Source organism: Schistocerca nitens, chromosome 9, assembly GCF_023898315.1.
Source record: "Schistocerca nitens isolate TAMUIC-IGC-003100 chromosome 9, iqSchNite1.1, whole genome shotgun sequence".
NCBI lineage: Eukaryota > Metazoa > Arthropoda > Insecta > Orthoptera > Acrididae > Schistocerca > Schistocerca nitens.
Genome location: NC_064622.1, coordinates 309,617,837 through 309,642,791, shown reverse-complemented (window position 1 = coordinate 309,642,791; position 24,955 = coordinate 309,617,837). Strand labels below are relative to the sequence as shown.

At 44.4% G+C, this 24,955-nt stretch overlaps 1 protein-coding gene across 1 annotated transcript in view; it reads right to left on the bottom strand.

Moving 5' to 3' along the window:
* Positions 1-24,752, bottom strand: part of LOC126203369 (collagen alpha-5(IV) chain-like) — a 68,336-nt gene extending 43,584 nt beyond the window's left edge. The window contains exons 1-4 of the mRNA XM_049937665.1: positions 24,684-24,752; positions 16,939-17,225; positions 12,707-12,871; positions 9,387-9,637 (exon numbers count right to left, since the gene is read on the bottom strand). Of these exons, the coding sequence (XP_049793622.1) occupies positions 9,387-9,637; positions 12,707-12,871; positions 16,939-17,224 (702 nt within the window). The 5' untranslated portion in view covers position 17,225; positions 24,684-24,752. The remainder of the gene's footprint in view (positions 1-9,386; positions 9,638-12,706; positions 12,872-16,938; positions 17,226-24,683) is intronic.
* Between the last annotated feature and the right edge of the window lie 203 nt (positions 24,753-24,955).

The following is a 24,955-nucleotide window of genomic DNA, read 5'->3' as shown; positions in this document are numbered from 1 at the left end:
TTCTGGCCACTAGCTGCAAGTCTGTCGCTGTGAATGCAAGAAAGACGCATAGAAATCGTTCCATATGTTGGGTATTAGAACGGGACGTGGGAAGAAATGGTTAAACTAGTGAGAAAGGCATAACATTGATTTTATTATTAACTCCCACTTACGTTGTTTGTTCAATAGGAGCAATGGGGACGTCGACAGGATGCTGTATAGTGCCCGAAGTGCAACTGGTGGCCACAATTGGCTAATTTTTTCAAATGGTTCACATGGCTATGAGCACTATGGGACTGAACATCTGAGCTCATCAGTCCCCTAGAACGTAGAACTACTTAAACCTAACTAACCTAAGGACATCACACACATCCATGCCCGAGGTAGGATTCGAACCTGCGACCGTAGCGGTCGTGCGGTTCGAGACTGAAGCGCCTAGAACCGCTCGGTCTCTGCGGCCGGCGGCTACTTTTCTCCAGCGATTCAACTTTAACGCATTATCACATCTACCAAGTTTCGGTGGATGGTTACAGTCCACACTGGACCTCCGTCAATAGCTGCACTTTAATTATAACCACGCGGTATGAACTGGAGAAACCACATAGGCTCAACTGTAGGTAAAGCAAATTCACTGACGGAATGCTACGAAATTGCCGTGAACAGTTATTGCACACCAAACATTTGAAATGCATCTATTTGAACGCTACTCAATGGTATGGACTTCTGTGTGGACATGGAGAGTATACAAACAAGGCCTCACGGTGCCCCGGGTTCGATTCCCGGCCAGGTTGTGGATTTTCTCTGCCCGGTGACTGGGTGTTTGTGTTGTCCTCCTCCTCCTCCTCCTCATCATCATTCGTGACAGTGGTTAGATTGGTCTGTGTAAAAAATTGAACTGTGAAAAACTTGGGACTTCGTACGGGCGCTGATGATCGCGCAGTTGGGCGCCCCACGAACCAAACATCATCGTCATCAAAAAAGGCCTGTGCAAATAGTCACAAGCTTTTTTGACTGTCGAGGGAGGGTAACAGAAATGTTAGAAAGTATAATTGGCAGACATTGTAACAAATGCACCACACATCGGCACTAGAACCTACCCAGAAAACTACAAGAAATCTTTCAGAAGAGAAAATATTCTCCACCCTTCTGACCGTGCTGATAAATAAATGCAAATAACAACTCCGATAGTGACGTATAAACACTCATCTTCCCACGCCACATCTATAAAAGGAACTGGAAGAAATTCTAATACAGGGCACAACATATATACAGATAGTCACGTAGAACACGATGATCACGAGGTGGTCTCACACACCTTCTACTGGGTTAGGACTCTGGGAGTTTGGGGACTAGAGAACTATGTTGCGGTCGCCTCCAGCCGCTTGTAGACACTTTAAGGAAAAAAATGGTTCAAATGGCTCTGAGCACTATTGGACTCAACTGCTGAGGTCATTAGTCCCCTAGAACTTAGAACTACTTAAACCTAACCTAAGGACATCACACACATCCATGCCCGAGGCAGGATTCGAACCTGCGACCGTAGCGGTCTCGCAGTTCCAAACTGCAGCGCCTGGAGCCGCACGGCCACTTCGGCCGGCTCACTTCAAGAAAAACTGCAACGTTAATCACTAATAGCCATAAGCAGTTCACGTATCGGTAGACATGGCCTGTGAACTGATGGTACAACAGCACGTCCTTGCAAAAAGGTAATACGAAGAAATATGAGGAAGCCAAGTGTGGCGGCCAGGTGGGTGTGTGTTGCTACTTGAAGCAGTGACCACACACAGCGACGTACATAAACGTCTCCTGTCGTGCAACCTTGGCATTTCAGCTCCGCTCCTGCAGGAGATGCACTGTCGGCGTGCATTATGAATCGTAAATAGAATGCGTGACTGTTTTCCTGTCTATCTACAAGTGTAAGCAGATATAGACGTTGAGCAAGGCGGAGAAGCCATCATACTTAATATATCGGTAATAATGTTGACTAAGCTTTATTGCGGCGTATTAAACGACTTGAAAAACTAGTGCAATCAGCCTCTTGTGCTGTACTGCACTAGCTGGAGTCGGGTTAATACCCTAAACGCTTCTTGACATAAATAAACTTAAGGAAGATGTGTCTTGTTGCCATATTTCTTTCAAATAACCAACATAACTGTTGAATAATGCCGCAAGCGATTTACAAAAGTAATATTTTTACGGTGGTGCTATCAGTAGAACTAAGGTTTTACCTGCCGCAATGAAATATTTAATTTGCGTAAATACAAACAATTTACTAATCTAAATATTCGAATTAACAAGATGACATCACAATCTAAAACCGTTCGATTCACATAACTGAAATACTCAAGTGCCTTGGACAAACGAGCGATCAAAAACTTAATTGGAATCCGCACCAACTAACCGTCCAATAGAAAACTCACTGCAGACTGGTACTATTAAACACTGAGTAGAAATGCAATAATGTAACACGGAAGAGAAGCTAAACGAAACAGTTATCGACATTGCTCCTACCCAAAGCGGAATTTATCATGTGCTATCTAAACAATCCGGAGGTGAGGAACATGCAACGTATTTTACTAGAGTTTAAGTTACAATGTACTGAACGTCTTCGTGCCAACTGAGTTAAGTTTTTGCAAGAGAGATATGATTTCTTTTTATAAGAGAGGTATGATTTCAAATTAGTTCCACTTCAAGCCCGTGAGCCATCGATAATTGCCGGGAATAATTACATTCTGAGACTGACACATCCTGGCCTTCATATTTCGCTAGAAGGTTTTGCGGCAGCACTCAAGAGCCACGATGACTCGGAGTTATCAGTATTTCTCTTTTTACCAACGGACCGGTCATTAGAAGACAACGTGTGCTTTGGAGGAGCTATAATATTGTAAGATGAGCTGGTAAACGAGGGTTTGCAATTATTTGTGGAGAAAGGGGAATCGAATGTAATATCTTCGCGAGTGCTGTGGCCTTTGTGTGCCACCATCGGTCCGCCACAAGTGTTGTGCCACAAGTCGGTCGAAGGATGAAGAAGACACTACTCAACTGTTCTCGTAGCTGGGCAGGATGCTCAAATGGTTCAAATGGCTCTGAGCACTATGGGACTCAACTGCTGAGGTCATTAGTCCCCTAGAACTTAGAACTAGTTAAACCTAACTAACCTAAGGACATCACAAACATCCATGCCCGAGGCAGGATTCGAACCTGCGACCGTAGCGGTCTTGCGGTTCCAGACTGCAGCGCCTTTAACCGCACGGCCACTTCGGCCGGCTGGGCAGGATGCCACTGATGTGACTTCCACCAAATGAAGATTCGCATAGCTCTGTGACTCGCGAGGACTTCTTCCTCCAATCACAAACTCCATCTCGTAGGAAGAAGTAGCATTTTCTATATGGCGCAAAATAGGTTTCTTCTATTGTTAATTTTGCTGTAGATAGATATCAGAATAGATTTGTTACGGCAAATGCTCAGTCACTGGCTTTATAATTTGTTTGCGTAGTTTAATGAGAGGTCCGATACCAAAGGCTGAAGAGCAGAGAATCATTCTTTTTCGTGACAGGAATGTAAAGAAAACGTCGCTATGCTGTGTGATCAAAACCATAATCGTAACTGTAACACGACGCAACTATTGAATACAAGATATTACAGTAGAACGAAAAACCAGTCAAACTTGCAAATTTTTACTTTTTATTCATTTGATTACTAGTTTTGGGCCGAGACCCATTTTAAAATCATCATAACATAGTCGAAAATGGCATTTCCGAAGATGTTAAAAATGTGCAATGAACATTTCTAGTGCACACAGAAGTTGCTGACCCAAGCTACTCCAGCACGCTGGAAGTTAGTAAACAAGCTATTACGTTAATGCATATGTCTCATCCTATCAAGGTCAGGAAATCCTTTTACAGTACAGTGTATTACAAAACACGTTTGGAATCTTTTCTAGCTAATACTGATTACAGTGTTCAAGCCGCAGGAGAAGAAACATACCGCAGAGAATCAATAGCACAAACACGGATGATGTAATCTGAATTCATCGAGCGTAGGGTTGAAGTGAGTAAGAGATCGGTCCCGCATTCTGGATGAGGGGGATTCATATCCTGATCCAGTGTGAGGTTATCCAAAGTGTCCGAAAAGCACTGAAGGCATATTTGGGGATGGTTTCTTGAAAAGGACGTAATTGAATTCCTCTTGAATAAAAAATGGCTCTGAGCACTATGGGACTTAACTGCTGTGGTCATCAATCCGCTAGAACTTAGAACTACTAACTAACCTAAGGACATCACACACATCCATGCCCGAGGCAGGATTCGAACCTGCGACCGTAGCGGTCGCGCGGTTCCAGACTGTAGCGCCTAGAACCGCTCGGCCACTCCGTCCGGCTCCTCTTGAATACTTCCTCGTCATGAGGTTGTGCTATGGCTCGTAAGACATCATCAACGACTCCTCGAAGTGTTATTTCCGTATGATTTCAATATCAAACTTAAAAGTGTTCATGGACCATAATGAAATATTAGAGTAGTTTATGTGACGTGTATCAAGCGCATTTATGCTTCGTGCGAATGATTGTACGCTGTACTGTTGTGTTATGAGCGATTATGCAAGGGAAGACAGAAGGTAAATTGTGGTGCTGCTATATAGCCTACTTCTCTCGACTAGCACCAAGACGGTCACTGACCTAAACGATCCTACTCGACCAATGGGAAGCCAGCAGTAGCATCACAAGTATTCTTTCCGTGAACCACAGAAGAGATATTTGGGATTTAATCATGGCATCAGTGCACCACAATATCTGCTTCAGTATTGGCGATGGTTTTGGAAAAAAAAATGTTCCAATGTGTGTGAAATGTTATGGGACTTAACTGCTAAGGTCATCAGTCCCTAAGGACAAACACACACAGCCGGCCGAGAGGTTCTAGGCGCTACAGTCTGGAACCGCGCGACCGCTACGGTCGCAGGTTCGAATCCTGCCTCGGGCATGGATGTGTGTGGTGTCCTTAGGTTAGTTAGGTTTAATTAGTTCTAAGTTCTAGAGGACTGATGACCTCAGAAGTTAAGTCCCATAGTGCTGAGAGCCATTTTGAAGAAACACACACACCCATGCCCGAGGGAGGACTCGAACCTCCGCCGGGACGAGCCGCACAGTCCATTACTGCAGCCCCCTAGACCGCTCGGCTAATCCCGCGCGACACGGTTTTGGATTTAGAACTGTTTATCAAAGAGAAAGACATTATTAATGTGTCCTTAGAGGAGTTTCTGGCAACTCTGCTTCCGGCGCGGAACTGCGGTCGACTTGGCTGCTCGTTACGCAAGCTGGGGAGTTGGCTGGCGGCAGGTGAGGAGCCGTATCATCGGGCAGTTATTACGGCCTGACCTCGGCGCGGGCTGGTTGTGAGTCTCCAAGCGCGCCGCGTGCGTGCCGAGCGGGGCAAATGAGCCCCGCCGCGTCGCACGGGTTTCCCGGAGGTGCCGCCACGGCCAAGGGCCCGGTGCTTCCTCATTAAGGAGCCCGCGGCACGGAGCCCAAATGCTAAGTCCGACTAACGAGCCGCCGTGTTTTGCATCTGACGCGCCCGTTTGGATGCACGCCGACGCTGTTCGCGCCTGCGATAAGGCACACTGACTGCGACCAGTGTATTCGCTCTTCCCTTTCCAACGGTGAAGGTCGCATTACATTATCTATGCGCGGAAGCTCTTACAGCGTCTCACTACGACGTTTCGTGAAAACTGAGAATCTACGTGCGAGCCTAGGCTTCCGCGACTGTTGTCCTTTCCAGTACTTCAGTAATGCAGAGAGTCCATACATTAGCTTCATAAATGTACATCTTAAATAACTTAAAAACTATACTAGACAACAGCAACTGGTTTTCAGCGTGTGACAAGATAACTAATTAAGTATTGTCCAGGTGCCTCAGTTCTGACGAAAATGTAAAAGCCCCAGAAGAAATCTCAGTGTGTAGCCTCCTCCTTAGAGACGAGCCTCGATACCCAAGTAGCCCGCATCTTGTGGTCGTGCGGTAGCGTTCTCGCTTCCCACGCCCGGGTTCCCGGGTTCGATTCCCGGCGGGGTCAGGGATTTTCTCTGCCTCGTGATGGCTGGGTGTTGTGTGATGTCCTTAGGTTAGTTAGGTTTAAGTAGTTCTAAGTTCTAGGGGACTGATGACCATAGATGTTAAGTCCCATAGTGCTCAGAGCCATTTGAACCATTTTTGATACCCAAGTGAATTCAATAGAGTTTCCGTAGTATAGATGTAGATATAAAAGTGCAAGGATACTTTCGGATGCAATACGGAACAGAACCACCCTTCCAACCACCTATTTGGGCTCGGCATACGTCATTTGTGGAAACAGGTCGTGTTCCCCACAAACGGGGAACCCACATCTTTGAGACTCCATTTTCAAGGAGTCCTGCCAGTGAGTTGGAAATGTCATAATCGACAGTGCACAGCCTTTCACGAGATGTTATGTCTTTATACCTACAATGTGCAGCTGCTTCTGGCATTAAAGCCTATGGATGAACATCGGTGCCAACAGAATGCAGTGGACATGCCAGTCACGATTACGGAATCTACGAATTTTTGGAAAAGGTTTGTTTCCCCGATGAGTGAAATCTTTGTGTATTTCGCAAACTGAATCATCATGCCGTTCGCAAATGGTGATCATAGTGTCCTCATGTTACTTGTGAAGTGAAAAGGGACTGTTCTAAGGTCAGTGTGTGGTGTGAAGTAATGGACAATTGCATCATTAGTCCATTCTATTCGAAAGAGTCTACCGTTTGCAGAGCTACGTTTGGAATACCTGCAAGCTGACGTCATGTTTGAGCAGGATGGGGCACCACTTTGCTGGTCCCTAATTTTCCGCCAGTTTATGAATGAAAAGTTTCCAGATCGATGGACTCGACGAGATAGTCCCACTTGGGACCGCCCCGATCACCTCTCACGAAGAGACTTCTTTCTATGGCGTTTTCTGAAGGATCAGATGTATCCAACCAAGTTACAGACCTACCGGACGTCAAGGCACGCATTCGGATTGCGTTTGAACATACCGCCTTGGCGTTCCTAGAGCGTGGGAAATTAAATACCGACTGGAGGATGTCTATGTCAGTAGTAGTGCACACATAGACATATATGAATAAGGAAACAAAACTGTATGAGTTTTGATGAATGTATGCAGACTGAAGCGACGAATGAAAATTTGTACCAAGCCTGGGATTCGAACCCAGATCTCCAGTTCACTAGATGCGCTATCCACTACGCCACCCTGGCACAGTAGCTTTGAACAATTGCAGGACTACGCTAGCACGCCTCTCTCCTCAATCCAAATTTCCATTCACCTCTCAGCCCACTTGTTATACCCTCTAAACTCGAACTGCATTGCAGAGACTCTCCAACTGTATTGGTATAGCACCTCAACATCGAAAGAAACGGCGAATGCTGCCTGAAACACAGGGATAGGTATTTTAATCAAATGAAACTATATGGTTCCAGAGACTCTTTGAAGTCTCAGACATCTATGAAGTATATATGCAGTCTGAAGCGCTATGTCTGAGTTTCAGGAAGGATCCCCCATTTCGTTCGCTGCTGAAGTGCTGTTTCAATTCGGTTCGAAACCTCTGCAATGTAGTTCGAGTTTTGAGGGAATAGCAAGTTGGATGAGGAGTGAATGGGAATCTGAATTGAGGAGGGAGGCCTGCTAGGGTAGTCCGTGCAATTGTGCAAAGATACTGAGCCGTAGCGGTTAGCGCATGAGCCTAGTGAGGAGGAGAGCTGGCTTCGAATCCCGGCCTTGGTACAAATTTTCATTCGTCAATTTAGTCTGCATATGTACATCATAGATGTCTGAGGCTTTAAAACTTCTCGGGACACATACAGTTTCATTTGTTTATGAGTTATCTTGTCACATGTTGAAAAACTGCTGTTACTATGCAGTATAGTTTTATAGTTATTACAGTCTAAAGTTTTAAAGATAATTTGTCGACGTCCTATACTTTTCTGGATATGTAATGACTTCATGAAATGTAGACCGACGTTTGTGCCCGAGTTGCAAGTGGTCTTTCTCAGGGCATGTATTTACCACTGTGTTAGTACCGCGATGAGAACTTGCATGGTGTTATTTTACCCTGCTTCTAGAGTCAAATTGTCGGATACGTCTATTTTAGTATTGGGTGGCATGATCCTGTTGGATAGTTTCGGCGAATGAGGACCAAAATAACGCAGCGACGTAGTATTTTGCTACCGCGGTGTTCGATGCCGGTTGGAACAACACAATGCGTGTGGGCCTTCGACATGTATGTGTACTGGTGTACTGCCTGCGCCTGGTGTGGCAGCCTCTAGAGCGCTGTCGGCTTGTAGGCCGGCTACTGTTGGCAGCCGAGACTATGCAATTCATGTTGTCAGGCTGCTTTACATGGCGGCGCGGTCACAAATTCGGGAAAAGTTGTACTGAAGACTAGGAGTTCTTGCTTTTCTTTTTTACCTTCCCTTATTCAACCAGGCATCTGATAAAGTATGTTGTCCAGTGTGGAAGCAAATAGGTCAGAGACTCGTGGAACGAAGCAGTCTAGTCGAGGCTTTTCATAGAGAGGTGGAGCCAGACAGCAGGCCCTGTATAGTGCCAGCCGATGCAGTGTTGGCGGCGATTCAGTACATCAGCGACGGATATCTATTCCGTGAACGGCAGTGAACAGTACGCGCACTAAGGAAGCGTCTTCAGTTCCTGAATGAGCTGCGTGGCACACGGCTCGAATTTGGGAGCTCATATTCCCGTCAGATTTTCGGTGGTGTCCCTATTTCTTTCTTTCTTTCTTTTGCTACCGCCTTTATCCCGCATTGTGCGCAGGGTCGGCAGGGTGAAGTACGGAATTGGCACGGTTAATTTTAAGGGGTGGCTGGATGCCCTTCCTGCCGCCACCCCATACTCCGCGGGACAGAAGTAGTGTACCCCAACTGTCTGCGTCTATTGTAAATCGTGAAATAGTGTGAATGTATTTCAAATGTCTGCGAGTCGTGGAACTGAGTTGGGACATGGGGACCAGCCCGATATTCACCTAGTAGGATGTTGAAAACCACCTAAAAGCCACATCCACGCTGGCCGGCACACCGGCTGTCGTCGTTAATCCTCCGGGCGGATTCGATCTGGGGCCGGGGCGCCTACCGGAGTCCAGGAACCAGCGCGTTAGCGCTCTCGATTACCCTGGTGGCTGGTGGTTTCCCTATTTGGCTTAAGGTAGCCAGGATGGTTCCTTTGAAAAGACACAGCCTATTTCTTTCACAACCCCCACACCTTTCGAGTTTCGCTCTTTCTTCTTTTCCCTCTTGAAGTGATGAGGCAAGCTGTCGGGCCAGAAAGGGTAAAGACTGAGAATAATGGAGGGAGCGACCGGGCAGACTGAGATGGTGGCAAGCACTCACCGTGTAGCTGTTGATCTTGACGCCAGGCAGCACCTTGCCGTTGCTGCAGAGGGTCTTCTGGACGCAGGCGTGTCCGCTCCTGGTCTTGCAGGGGACCGTGCCGCCGCCGACTGCGGACCCGCCCCCTGGTAGGAGACCGCTCAGGAAGGGGTTGCCCTGCAGGCTGGTCTCCCCCAGCGCCCCCGTGGTGCCGGGGGCGCCAGGCAGCGGGTAGCCTCCCAGGCCCGTCTCGCCAAACGCTCCCGTCGTGCCTGATAAACCGGGAAAAACTGTTGTACTGCGGCGGCGTAGCTCCAATATGTACTTGATTTGTACAGAGTAACACCAGCAAACATCATAATCTTTTAAGAATCGAAATTCCATGTCTAAAATAGCCTCAATGGCCTTCCTGAGTACCATCTGGGAAATTTGCGCTCCGTTTTAAGAAATAGCTAGTTTTTGACGCATCTCAAGGTTTATGACGTCATATCTCCTGAACTATGTATAGTACGATGTTATAGTTCAGCAGGTACATTCAGTGATAATGTGGATAATGTCTGCAAAATGTGCTGCGGATAGAGTTACTAGCAAAGACGTCATAAATTCAAACGTCATGCCTGATGAAGGTTTACTGCATGAACAGTGATAATACAGTATAACTTGTAACACAAACTTTTAACTTTCACTAGATTTTGTTGGGTGTATCGTAAAGATTTGAAATTATCTGCAAATTTTGCTGGAAATCGCGAAGTGCTCTCGGTCTCAAATACAGCATGAATATAATCTGGGTAACTCGAGCGCCGAGACATATGCACAAGTCGTAATATAACACAAGACTATCTCTCCTAATGAGTAGATTATGGGAGTATTTTAAATTTGGTGAGCAGCTGTATGAATATTTGAAATCAATTTGTTACCGCTGGAAGCCATTAGATAGGCAGCCTGTAACTAAAACTGCGAAACAGATTAGTCATTACGTAATATGGATGGTTTGTCCAATAACAGTAGGTATATGGTACCACGTATACGCCGTGTTACCAACTTATCAAAGAAACTTATGAGGAAACAGGGTGGAGTTGAAGCCGTAATTACGGTTGGAATGAAAATGAAACTGAAATCGTCACGGTATGTAATGAAGCCAGTGGATAGAGTTGGTTCTAATGGCTCTGAGCACTATGGGACTTAACTTCTGAGGGATTAGCCGAGCGGTCTAAGGCGCTGCAGTCATGGTCTGTGCGGCTGGTCCCGGCGGAGGTTCGAGTCCTCCCTTGGGCATGGGTGTGTTTGTTCGTCCTTAGGATACTTTAGGTTAAGTAGTGTGTAAGCTTAGGGACTGATGACCTTAGCAGTTAAGTCCCATAAGATTTCACACACATTTGAACATTTTGAACTTAACTTCTCAGGTCATCAGTCCCCTAGAACTAAGAACTACTTAAACCTAACGCACCTAAGGACATCACACACATCCATGCCCGAGGCAGGATTCGAACCTGCGACCATAGCGGTCTCGCGGTTCCAGACTGTAGCACCTAGAACCGCTCGCCCAGGATAGCGTTGGATCAAAGAAATTCGTTACTGAAATCCAAGTGATAAGAAACAACCGAGAACTCGACCTAATAGAAGGATGGTAAATGGTATTACAAAGAAATAAGGAACGACTCGTATGACTATAATGCATGGCGAAGCAATAGTCGATATCTGGTTACTGACGGAGACGCCGCTAGGTGACAACTTGGCCACAAATCATTCGTGTATCTGTTTACAACAGGATAACAACACTTGACAAGTTGTAAGGAATATCTATGACGATGCGATTGGCACCGCATCATCTCTTCTTTTCTGTTCAACTAAGACGAAGTGTTATAATTGGTCTGGGATTCCGTCATTGATGAGCAGTGACAGTTAACAAGTAACCAGTACATCTCATCTTTGTATCTACTGCCTGGAGTTTTCCTAGACTGTGTAAGTGGAAACAGCGACATCTAACGTGTTTATCGTAGTGATTGAAAAATGTCATTGATACCGGTTTTAAGTAGGTAATGGGGTTTCAATGGGTTGTCGATATTGCATTTTTATAGGCAGGGGTCTCCAGTAATGAATATATGCATAGATGATCTAAACATTATGAGCACCTGCTTAATAGCTTGTTAGACAGTCTTTGGAACGAAATGCATCGTTGTTTCTGCGTATCAGGGATGAGACACTTTATTGGTAGGTTTGTGGAGGTATGTGGCATTAGATGTCTACGCACAGGCCATGTAATTTGCGTAAATAACGGGCTGCTGATTTTCGTACGAGCTGATGGTTACCGTTAGAGGTCTAAATGGGTTCCATGGCGTTAAGGCCAGGCGAGTTTGGTCGTCGAGTCATCAACGTGAATTCATTACAATGCTCTTGAAACCACTGTAGCACGGTTCTGGCTGCGAAACAAGAACAATTATACTGCCCCTTCGGCAACGTCAAGTATGAAGGGATGTAGGTGGTTCTCAGCTACAAGCGTGTCTTCGATTACTATCACAGGTCGCACGCAAGCGCAGGAGAATGTCTCCCATACTATAATACTGCCCCCTGCAGCCTGCGTATGCGGCGCGCTGCACATCTCGACCCGCCGTTCATTTCGATGGGGGCGTTTGTGGAGACGACTATCACCCTAGTGTAGCAAATAGGTGATTCACCCGAAAAGCCGACACGTTTGGCTTGATCGACGGTCGAATCCGATGGCCCCGTGCCCACTGCAATAGTAATTGACGATATCGTTGGGTCGACTTGAAAACGTAGGTCTCCTGCGGAGCTCCATGTACAACAACTACAACGAACGGTGTGCTCCGAAACACTCGTGCGTGCACCACTATTGTGTTATTTCGGCAGACATGCCACAGATCACCATCTATCCTACTTACCAGAGCAGACAAGCCTGCGAACCCGACAGTCTGTGAAAAGTCGTGGACTTCCAACCATTTAGCACCTGTTCTTCTACCTTTCTCACAACAGTACCACTTGAACATTCGACCAGCTTCACCGTTTTTGAGATTCTCGTTCACAGGCTCTGCGTAACCATATTGTGCCCTTTGTCAAAATCGCTCATCTCAATGGATTTTCCCATTTGCGGTCCATATCTTCGCTAGGGTGATCCCCCGTCCGTCTCTGCTCCGCTTTCGTCACTGCGTCACATGCTCGCAACGCCAGCAAGCGGCGTCCAACGTCGCGGTGGGCAGTGGTCATAATGTTTTGGCTGATCGCAGTGGTCATAATGTTTTGGCTCATCATTGTATTACAAAGCGTTAATGGTGTGTGTGTATGTGTGTGTGTGTTCGTTTTTGTGTGTGACGCTGAGTACTGACCTGGGGCACCTGGGAAGCCGGGTTGAGCGCAGGCGCCGCCCGACGCACCGCCGCAGCCGGAGGCTGGCCGCGACCCCGGCAGCAGCAGCGAGGACTCGCCGTACTGGCCCGTGGTGCCTGCCGGCCCTGGCCGCGAGCACGCCGAGCCCGGCCCACATCCTGGTCCTGCAGAGGAAAGGTGCGCCGTCAGTAAGCAGTCTGTGGCGATCTCCTTATTACACTACTGGCCATTAAAATTGTTACACCAAGAAGAAATGCAGATGATAAACGGGTATTCATTGGGCAAATATATTATACTAGAATTGACATGTGATTACATTTTCACGCAATTTGGGTACATAGATCCACAGAAATCAGTACACATAACAACCACCTCTGGCCGTAATAACGGCCTTGATATGCCCGGGCATTGAGTCAAACAGAGCTGGGAAGCCGTGTATACGTACAGCTGCCCATGCACCTTCAACACGATATCACATTTCATCAATAGTAGTCACTGGCGTATTGTGACGAGCCAGTTGCTCGGCCACCGTTGACCAGACGTTTTCAATTGGTGAGAGGTCTGGAGAATGTGCTATCCAAGGCAGCAGTCGAGCATTTTCTGTATCCATAAAGGCCCGTACAGGACCTGCAACATGCGGTCGTGCATTATCCTGCTGAAATGTGGGGTTTCGCTGAGATCGAATGACGGGTAGAGCCACGGGTCGTAACACATCTGAAATGTAACATCCACTGTTCAAAGTTCCGTCAACGCGAACAAGAGCTGACTGAGACGTGTAACCAATGGCACCTCATACCATCACGCCGGGTGATACGCCAGTATGGCGACGACGAATACACGCTTCCATTGTGCGTTCACCGCGATGTCGCCAAACACGGATGCGACCATGGTGATGATGTAAACAGAACCTGGATTCATCCGAAAAAATGACGTTTTGCCATTCGTGCACCCAGGTGCGTCGTTGAGTACACCATCACAGGCGCTCCTGTCTGTGACGCAGCGTCAAGGGTAATCGCAGCCATGGTCACCGAGCTGATAATCTATGCTGCTGCAAACGTCGTCGAACTGTTCGTGAAGATGGTTGTTATCTTGCAAACGTCCCTATCTGTTAGGGATCGATACGTGGCTGCGCGATCCGTTATCCTCCTAAACCCACCGATTCCGTATTCTGCTAACAGTCATAGGATACCGACCAATGCGAGCAGAAATGTCGCGATACGATAAACCGCAATCGCGATAGGCTACAATCCGACCTTTGTCAAAGTCGGAAACGTGATGGTACGCATTTCCCCTCCTTACACGAGGCATCACAACAACGTTTCACCAGGCAACGTCGGTCAACTGCTGTTTGTGTATCAGAAATCGGCTGGAAACTTTCCTCATGTCAGCACGTTGTAGGTGTCGCCACCGGCGCCAACCTTGTGTGAATGCTCTGAAAAGCTAATCATTTGCATATCACAGCATCTTCTTCCTGTCGGTTAAATTTCGTGTCTGTAGCACGTTATCTTCGTGGTGTAGCAATTTTAATGGCCAGTAGTGTACAAGAAGTCACACTCATTCAGATTGGGCCGCGGAATAAGAAATTTCTAAATAACTTTCGATCGATTTTTGCGTCTAACCTACTCACAAATGAATTTTAAAATATTATTAATTCTGTCGTGATTTTGTTGACAACACAACCGAAAACATACCATCACACGAAATGATACAATCTCAGAGACTTTGCAGTTCTCATACTCAAATCTGATAATGTGACATTTCATTTGTATTCGTACCTGCACCTGGGTTTCAGGCTGGGTCCCCCATTTACGTTCGATGCTGAGGTGCCATGCCAGAACATGGAGAGCCTCGGCAATTCTGTTCGAGCGTAAGGGGGAATTTAGAGTAGACTGGTGCTGCAGTGGGAATTTGGATTGAGGAGGGAGGCGTGCCAGGGTAATCCGTGTAGCTGTGTGAACAGCTGTGTCAAAGTGACTTAATGGCTAACACACCTTCCTAGTAGGCACGAGACCGGGTTTCGATTCCCCGCTTTGGTACAAATTTGCACTCGCCGCTTCAATCTATATACAAAATGTATCATATCATTACATGCCATCGATGAGACGTATATTGTTAGGATTATAATAAAAACATAGTTCTAAATTTAATGCTGAATTAATATACCCAGGATCCTTAATTGAAGAAAATAATCTGATTCAGAATTTGTAAAACTACCCATTTATTCATTCCAGGAGAGACAGATACATTCAGAACTTTTGAAGGTCATCATTTCCAGTTTTCATACAAATTTTAATCCAGGAATGTAATGCAACGAAAATTACCAACAAAAATCTGAACTGAACCGAGCCAGCTGATCCCGCCAGTCCCAGCCGCTTTCCCCTTTACAACCTTTTACAGTCAAAATGGCGTATTATTGTCCATTAAATCTTAGACAATTTAAATTAAAATAATGACAATTACGACTTTTTATCATCATTTCCCTTTTCTGACGAAATCACAAGCCTTCCACACTTACATCTCATTTCTCTCCATTTTTCTTCCTCACTAAGGACTTCATTCAACATTCGCCCACGAATATTTGAACATTTAATTAGTGTGCTCATCTCTCAGTAAATACGACTTTTACGAAACTGGTGCCTTTTTTATGAAAAGCGCGTGAAGTAAGTGACGTTAACAATATGTTGCTCTACGCATACTCATTATTGATGGACATTATTATTCAATTGTGAGTATAAATGAATGAAAAAAATATAGATAAATAATCTAAACTGAAAAATACCAATCCAAAACTAAAAGCCCATAGAGCCATTACAAGCTAAAGTACGAACATGATGTACGTATTCTGTTCTTTATTTGTTGTGTATATCATATTCTCCAGTACTGCGCAACACTGGCAGTTACATTAGAAGTGTGTTAAGTATCTAGCCTGCTTCCTCTTTTTTAGTCTCTTCCCTTGCCCCTCCTACCTTCCCCAATCATCCTTTTAGAGTAAAAAGTGGTAACCACTTATATTATGTAATAGGAATCTGTTGTCCTTAAACTAAATATAACTGCACATATTTACGTTTTCACAGGTGACTGGTGAATGGCCTATGGCTTAATATATTTTCATTATTTATATGTATTACATTTTCCTCTTGCCGCTATTTAACAAAAGGATCTTGTCTCCCATTCGTAAACCTCTGTCATTAATAAAATTCAGACGCCACATATCCTTCTGCTACGAACGCTATTGAAGACCTAACTGCCAAAGACGTGCTTTACTTGTGATTTGATTGTAGAACTGTCTTCGCTCGTATGTGTAAAATCGTTGACATGAAACTTTTACTTCATGTACTCACATACCATTTAACTGGATTTAGTGGGGTTTGGTATCGCATGGTTTCACAGACTTTCATAATATGTTAACGAAATGTTTCTCATGTAGAAATTTCCAATGCATAAACCAATTGTTTAGATGCTCCTACCCGCCAAAGGACATATCGAGGAAACGTGCAGGCTATAGAACTGTCCCTACCCCACCTGTCCATTTATCATGGTAGCAATCATCCGCCTCGAACAATGTGATTGAAATGTACTGGAGTCTTATTGTGGAGAAACCACATGCTTCCTACTGTCTGTAGAAATAATTCAGCAGCATGTCTGGAAGGATGTTACGAATAAAGGTCTTCTAATAGGGCCTGTAATATGTGCTGCTAGAGAAAACGACACCTACAGTTTGAGCCCACACATTACTGTCAAATTGTCGCTATTGTCTAGCGTGAATTTTATCACGTGGAATACTTCCATTCATATGTTATGGTTATTAAAACATTCTATTTCAGTTTTCATTATTGGTTACGAGCTTCATTTAATTTACCCGAATTTGCCTTTTAACCGCACAGTTGTTGAGCGTAAACTGTCAGTACCGAGTGAGGGAATCGACTGTGGCCCCTTTGCAAGATCCATCCAAGTATTTGCCTCTAGAGGTTCCACGAAACCATAGAAAACATAAATGTGGATGGCCGGATGGGGATTTGGTTCATTCTCCTCCCGAATGAGAGTCAGTATCGAAACCTCCATCTCACTCGGTACAGAGTTTCTGTTCCTACCGAGCATTGAAGTCTCCCAGTCGAACAGGGTTGGGTAACGTACATCCACATTATTAAGTCAGCCTACAATGCTCATCATATTGTAGCGCCTTCTAGGACGTTCAAATGTGCTTGGGTTGCATAAGGGTAACAGTGCTCACCAGCTATGGATCCAGAATTAGAGGAGGCGGTGGCGCCACTGAAGGCCCCCTGCTGCCACCAGAAGCGACCGTTGTTACTGCTGAGGCCGAAGTCAGAGGGCAGCAAGTTCTGCTGGAGCTCGTCCTCGCTGGGAGGCTGCACGGGGGCAGGGCTGGAGGGCAGCGGCGCGGGCGTGGTGCTGCTGACCGGCTTCTTGTGCGACTTGCGAGGCGGCCCGTAGCCTTGCGCCGACACCGCGGCCGCCGCTAGGGCCACTGCCACCAGCAAGGGTAGCAGAGCGCGCATCCTGCCAAACACATACACCTCTGTGGAACACGAAACGCTACTCGCCTACATTAACGTACTTGAATGCTTAATTAAATTAACATTTTAAACTGGCTTTCTATATGGGACATTTAGAACACAAGCAACTGAAGTATAATCCTGAAGTGAAGTCCTGAAAACAGTCTCACCAACCACAACAAATATATCATATAAAACGCTTATTTTCGGAAAAAAGGTATTGCATTTTGTACGCACTTTTTTAATCTTAAGACTTAAGAAGTAATTTTCACTCTGCAGTGTAGTGTACTTTGTTCTGAAACTTTCTGGTCGGCTGAAGCTGTGTGCCTACCGGAGACTGTAACTCTGAACTTGCCTTTCATGGAGAATGTTTTTACTAACCAAAATCTCAAAGTGAAAATCACGTACCGCTCTCACAGCTTCAGTTCTACCGGTACCTTTCTCTTACTTTTCAAACTTCACAGAAACTCTTCTATATCCCCAGCTGAGCAAGCACCTCTGAAAGAACGGATATCACTGAGAAATGGCTTAGCCAACCCCTAGTGGTTGTTTCCGGATTGAGTTTTTCTCTCTCTGTTGTTCAACTGTAACATACGAGGGCTTTTCGGTTATTAAGGTCCGATCGATCACGAAATGAAAACCGCAGTGGAAATCGGATGAAGGTTTGCACAGATGTATTGGGCAGTGTGTTTTGTATGCTCGTCGACAGCATCATATCGGTCTTTTCATTTCTGAGTCCACAGTGAGCCATTAAAGATGCCTAGAAAATAATGTCTCCTGCCAAGCATTAGTGTCTGTTGAGAAGTTTGCCTGATTTCATGCAGCCCCCATAACATAACTGTAATGCACACCTTTGTTCATCACAATTCTGGGCCACACACTGCGCGGGCAACAAAGATGCTGCTCCAGAGTTTTCGAGGGAAAGTGTTTGATCCCCGTCATAAAGCTCGGAGTTGGCTTGCTGTGTTCACATGAGCCGCTGGCTATTAAGACAACATTTTGGTACAGACAAAGAGCTGTAAATCAGCGTAGAGAATTGGCGGAATTCACAGGCGGCTACCTTCTATGGCGATGGTATTGGAAAGTTGTCTAAGTCGGAGCGGCGAGTATCTAGAAAAGCAGCTGGAAGGTATAGGTAACTGTTGCGAATAAACATTTTTCATTTTCATTGTCGTTTCCATTTCGCGACCGATCGGATCTAAAAAAACGAACAGCCCTGGTGCTAACTTGTTGTTTTTTCATACTGATTACATGAAACAACTTGAATAATTTTTTAGAAATATTGTAGTTTTAGTGTATCCCTGTTGTTTTCCACTTGTACTACTTCTTTCTATGCCAAGTAAAGCATTTCTGAAGTAATCGTTGTTTTCATTGTGAGAATATCAGAAAAGTGCATGTCTGTGTATGATTAAGTAGTATATAACGAAAAATGCAGGCCTGTCACCACGACAGAATCACCGACAACTGTAGCAGAACGAGAACAATCCCAAGAATGACCGCGAAAACTTCGACATATACGCACGTCTGAAAGCAATTTAACGAGAAACTTCACATGACTAACTGTAGAGAAAATACATCTATTCCACCCAACGCAAACAACTACGCAAACAACCAGTTGTTGCCAAGCAAATAAAACAAAACCACTGGTGTTAATGCATAACTGAAATATCCCAACCCCAAAGTGGAAAACAATGAACATGTCTTCTGGTAAGAGCGACATCCTTATACTATTTTACTACTAAACAACCGTGGGTGTAAACAGTGAGCTTCATAGCAAAAGCCCCAATAATCAATTCCTTCTTCAGGTAAGCATTTTTCCGTGCACTAATGTCTCCCGTGTTTTGACTTGATGAAGCACTCCGTGCTTTCTTCGCCCGATGTATGGTCTGAACTCCATTAGCACAGAGTAATCGTCTGCATGTGCTATTTTCGACATCACAAACATGTCTTCATGAAATTGTGGCGAACTAACTAACACATAAGGTTACTGACCCGAAGTTTCGATTACCTGATACTGTTCTGAAGTAATCTGTAACCTCAGACTGTTGTTTGGGCTTGCGAGGAAAAAGAATCCAGCAATAACTTCTGCATTCCATATTACTAACGAATAGATAAGCTTTAAAGGCAGCATTTCGATGACTGATCTGAAGTGTAATGCCAGTGAACTAAATAAAATATTTCGTGCCTATTCCAAGTAGAAGTCTCAGATCGAAGTTACATTTCAGAATGGAGAGACCAGAAGTTCGAGTGATAATTCTAACCACTGATAAGTCTTTGCCGATTGATTCTTATCACGTAGCGAAAGAACTATTCTTGTTTTGCTATGACAGAAAACGACCCATACAATTTCAGAAACACATTTATTTGTGCTCTTATGTTTTTTGTATCTAGAAAATAGTTGTATGACACGTTACGTTACAGAAATCCATTCGCTGCATCTGCAATAATGAAAGCTTTACTGTGGATTCTCTGACGTAAAGAAAAAAATGTGAAAGGCGATACCAGTAGATAATGGGTGGCATTACAGTTGTTTATTCTCTCAATAGTTGTTTAAAGCAATAAAAATTTACATTCGACTCTTTGGAAAATCGTTTTGGACTTCATGTCATCGTTCAGTAACTGAAGTATAGTGGTAATACGGGATGACTTCGGAATGAAGTCAGGCAAAAATGTCATAACTGAACAACCGTGTTTAGCACCAGCTGCACACAGCGGATACGTTTTCAAAAATGTCACTTTCTGATTACAGAAAAATGTCTATAGACTGAAATTTTTCATTCTGAAGCGGAGCGTGCGCTTATATGAATCTTCCTGTGTTAAACCTGTGTGCCGGACCGACACTCGAATTCGGGACCTTTGATTTTTGCAGGCAGATACTCTACCGACTGAGCTAGCCAAGCACAACTCAGATCTCGTCCTCACAGCTTTACTATCGCTAGTACCTCAGTAAGGTATGAGCTGAGGTACTGGCATATGCAAAGCTGTGAGGACGGATTGTGATTGACTAGCTTTGTCCTCAAAGCACTTGCCCGCGAACGACAAAGGCCGTGAGTTCGAGTCTCGTTACAGCACAGTTTTAATCTACCGGGAAGATTCAATACCTCTAGCTTCAAAAAAATCGAAAAGAGGCCTTGGTCCAAAACTCAGTCTAGCAATCCGCGTATTATTTAGATAATTCGTTAAGTCGTTGACAAATAGAAGCTGATTTCTCATCATAATGAGATCATTCAGCTATTGCAAAACTAGAACACGGAATCGCCGAAGAGAAATGAGTCGTCGAAATTGACGGTGTTAGTCAAATCCATCGAACTGAAGATTCTATTAGTTTCCCATTAGCCTGCATCTTCATCACATTAGCGTTGTGTAAGTACAGCACGTTTTTTCAAGTGGGTACTGTTTCTACCACAGGTGAACACAAACGAACTCTTTCACCTACCAGAACAGCGACACATTGACAACATCCTTAAACAGTGTTGGATGTTTTGCTGTATCGGGGTGCTGCTTGTCCTCCCAATGCACAATAGCTTCGGGAGCATCAAGAAGACGTTATGTAGAGCTCTGTAAGAGCTGTTGGCCTAAGAATGTCGATTTTAGTCTGTTGTTTCAAGTAGTTTATTATATTTAGTAGTACTGAAAAGCGTTGTCTCTAAGTAACAGTTAGAGTGAAATACAGAAAGCCTTGTAGATATTTATGTATGACGTTCGGGAAAAATTATCTAATAGATATAGAACTAGGCTTACAAATTTTGTATTATTGTATTCTTAATACGATAAAAATTTCATGTTACCAAAATTTATCGTAACAGAGTACATGTAACTTGCCCATAGACAAAGAGGAGATGTAAGTTTTCCCAACACCTGAGGTAATGCAGAATTAGTGCGTTGCGAGTAGTTTCCACATATTCGTTGCAATACAAATGGATCAATCGCTGATACAACCAGCTTGATGAAGCGTAGCAACAAGTTTTAGAAACCAGAGACTGTAGAGATGCTAACAGCTGACTTCTGTCCTAGAAAGCAACGGTGCAAAACGGACAGGCAAGAGATTTACGGTCAGATTCCCGTACGTCGGGACAGTAGGTGATATAAGCCATGGCATAAGCGTATAGTAACTGTGTTGGGAACAGTGGTGGCTCCCATCCGAATCTTCGTAAAGAAGTGACAGACTGTCATCCCAGCGTCATATTTCCGGTTTGCAATGACTGCACGTACTGTGAAGAATACGGCAGAGGTGGCCAGTGGTACAAGCAACTGAAGGCTAATACAGAAACTATAGCATTTCGGCCGTGTTTCTGAGTCATACGGGCTTGAACACCCTGATTCGAACGTAGCTTAACATTTTTAGTAATAGTCATTTGCAGATACAGTAAAATGTCGTATTGAGTCCAGTACAGTAAATTATCTCGCACTAAAGCGAGCAATGTTGTCTGAAAATTAACTGCTTCATCGCAACTGAAAGACATCTTGCCGTTTTACTGTTATATGAAGCTAAAACTATGAGACAGATTAAACTATTTCCCAACTAACAGGACCCATTATGTAGTTATCTATACCACCCATTGGCCTAGAGTGCGAAGAGATGTAAACATAGATACCCAATACAAAATGTTGAGACAGAAAACCTCAAAATCCCCTGTTTTCATACAAGTCAGGTAGTTAACAGGGCTAGAATATTTGCACAAAATTCCAGCATCATTTCTGACGAAAAGTATTTATTGTTACCGTAATGTCATGGTGCAAAAAATCCATTGTTTCGGTTGCTCTTGCAGTCTGTCTTCGATAAGGTAACGATATCTACCGATCATCTACCGCCAGTAGATGCCAAAACGAATTGTATTAGATCTGCCTCTCAGGGTGGTACGCCGCGTTTCAATTCATAATTAATTTAATCTTTCATGGGATGTGTTTGGCATACTTGTTCTCCAACGTTAAATTGCTTTTTATCTCCAAAAACTGGTACGTGGAGTATTTTTTTGAGGAAAATTGAAAAATATTTTAGTTTTATAGGATATTACTGCTGACGGCGCGTGAATGTTATTAGCTTCACAAATATTATAGCATATTAATTTATACGCAAAACAACACATTTTCGTAGTTTCTCGTGCTCCGTAGCTTTCTTTTCGTGTAGCAAGCACAAGAAGACGCTAGTATGCAATTGCAAATTAAGTATTTCTCGTAAAGCTTAAGAATATTTATTTATGTGTACGTTTAATCCCCGTAATTCTTCCTTTTAACCAGAAATAACACTAAGGTACCATACTAATGTCAGAGGATGGTATAGTGTAGGACTACGTCCCGAAGCAAAGGTGTTCCGGAGTGTTATCGTCTCTGGCGCTAAACACAGCCCAGTGAAATAATCGTAGATGAATGAACGTGAAACAGGAAAAAAAAGAAGACTACGTGATGGACATAGGTTGCTGAGTGTATGCAATACGTTCCTATGATGAATTAGAAGAGACAGACCGCCTCAGACTGAAACTACGGGAGATGGTGACGTATCATACTGGAAACCAACGCCAGAGGACCATTTTGGAGTTGTACTGTTTGATACATCTGGTCAGGAGATCAAGCAACACAGAAAGCAACATACATCTGGAGTATTGCCGCTTCGTACAGTATAGTGTAAAGCAATTGACAGAAAGTATTGTGTTATCGCTAATACAAAAAGAGAAAAAAAGTGATATTTCTGTGCGATCGACTTGTCGCAATGATCCAACTCCTTAGCAGTTACACCTGTAGGATATCTATTAACTGGGATTGTCAGTCTTTCATATGCAAATCAATAACGGGTAAGTAAAAGACGAAACCGGTAACACAGTGATGACAACGATCAAGTCTCAGAAAATTTAGCACACATTCAGGTAACTGATGTCTTCCGCTTAGACTTAAGTTCAGTCATTCATTCGTCTGCGACTTTTTTCGTAGTTGAGGTTATCTTCGTCTTTCATCACTGCAGATTCACCATAACAATATTACTATGCACACACACACATACACACACACACACACACACACACACACACACACACACACACACACACACACATACACGCGCACACGCATACACACACGAAAGAAATTGTTTGTTTTCTGTGCGGCTGAAAATATTAAATATTGGTATTTCCAATTAATCCCCGTCGTGCAGAATTTTTCGTAGCTCTTTCGAATACTCGTGAAAAGCGTATCCAAAATCATAATGTTTCTGCTAAATTTTTTTCCGGAAAGCCTAAGTTGATTAGAAGCCATTACAGAACAGATATGAGAGAGGATGCCCAAAGTTACCGTTGCCAGTTGTGACTAACCATTTCGTGCTTCATCTACATCGACATGATTACTCTGCAATTCACAATTAAGTGCCTGGCAGAGGTTTATCGAACCACCTTTAAGCCACTTCTCCATCATTCCACTCTCGTACAGCGCGCGGCAAAAACTAACACTTAAATCTTTCCGTGCCAGCTCTAATTTCTCTTATTTTATCATGATGATCATTTCTTCCTCTGTAGGTGGCCGCCAGCAAAATATTTTCACACTCTGAGGAGAAATTTGATGATTGAAATTTCATGAGAAGGCCTAGCCGCAGCGAAAAAAACCTTCGTTTTAATGAGTACCACTCAAATTCGTGTTTCGTATTTGTGGCACTCTCTATCTTATTTCGCGACAGTACAGTACGAGCTGCCCTTTTATGAACTTTTTCGATGCCCTCCGTCAATTCTGTCTGATGCGGATCTCACACGCACAGCAACATTCCAGAGGAGGGAGGACAAGCGTAGTGTAAGCAGTCTGTTTAGTAGGCCTGTTACATTTTCCAAGTATTCTGGCAATAAATCGCAATCTTTAGTTAGCTTTGCCCAAAATGTTGTGTATGTGATCGTTCCAATTTAAGTTATTCGTAATTGTAACCCCTAAGTATTAAGCTGAGTGTACAGCCTTTAGATTTGTGTGATTTATAGTGTTACTGAAATTTAGGAGATTCCTTCTAGTGATCATGAGGATGAATTCACTGTTTTGAGTTTTTAGAGTCAACTGCCACTTTTTGCACCATATAGATGTCTTGTCCGAATCATTTCGCAATTTATTATGATAATTTGATGACCTTACATGACGGTAAATGACGGTATCATCTGCAAAGAATCTTAAAGGCTGGTCAGATTGTCTCCTAAATCGTTTTTGTAGGTCAGGAACAACAGAGGGTCTATAACTTTTCCTTGGAGAACTGTTTTACTCTGTTTCCGTCAGTCACTGGGAACTGTGACCTTTCTGGCAGAAAATCACGATTCCAGTCACATAACTGAGATGGCAAGGAATTTAATTAGAAGTCACTTGTGAGGAATGGCGTCAAAAGGGTTCTGAAGTCAATATAACGTCCCCTGTCGATAGCACTCATTACTTCGTGAGAATAACTGTTGGATCGCGAAGTAGAAGATCACTTAGCGCATGGGAGTGGACGTCCCGTAGCACGTACCTGTGTCTCGTGCTGAAGAGTCTTCCGTTGGCACTGGTTGACGTATGTGTTGTCCGCCCCGGTGCGAGAGCGACTGAGGCGGCGCCGGCGGAGCCGTGCTTTTATACGGCGCGGCCCGCGGCCGGCCGTCCTTGGCGAAGATCCGCCTCGTCCGCTGCGCGTAGCGTCGCTCGCTCATCCGCGGCCCTCGGGAATCCTGCGGCCGCCCCCGTGCACGTTCCAGCTCCAGGACCAGGCCCGCTGCTGCTTCTGCTGCTCTGTCTTACTCACGG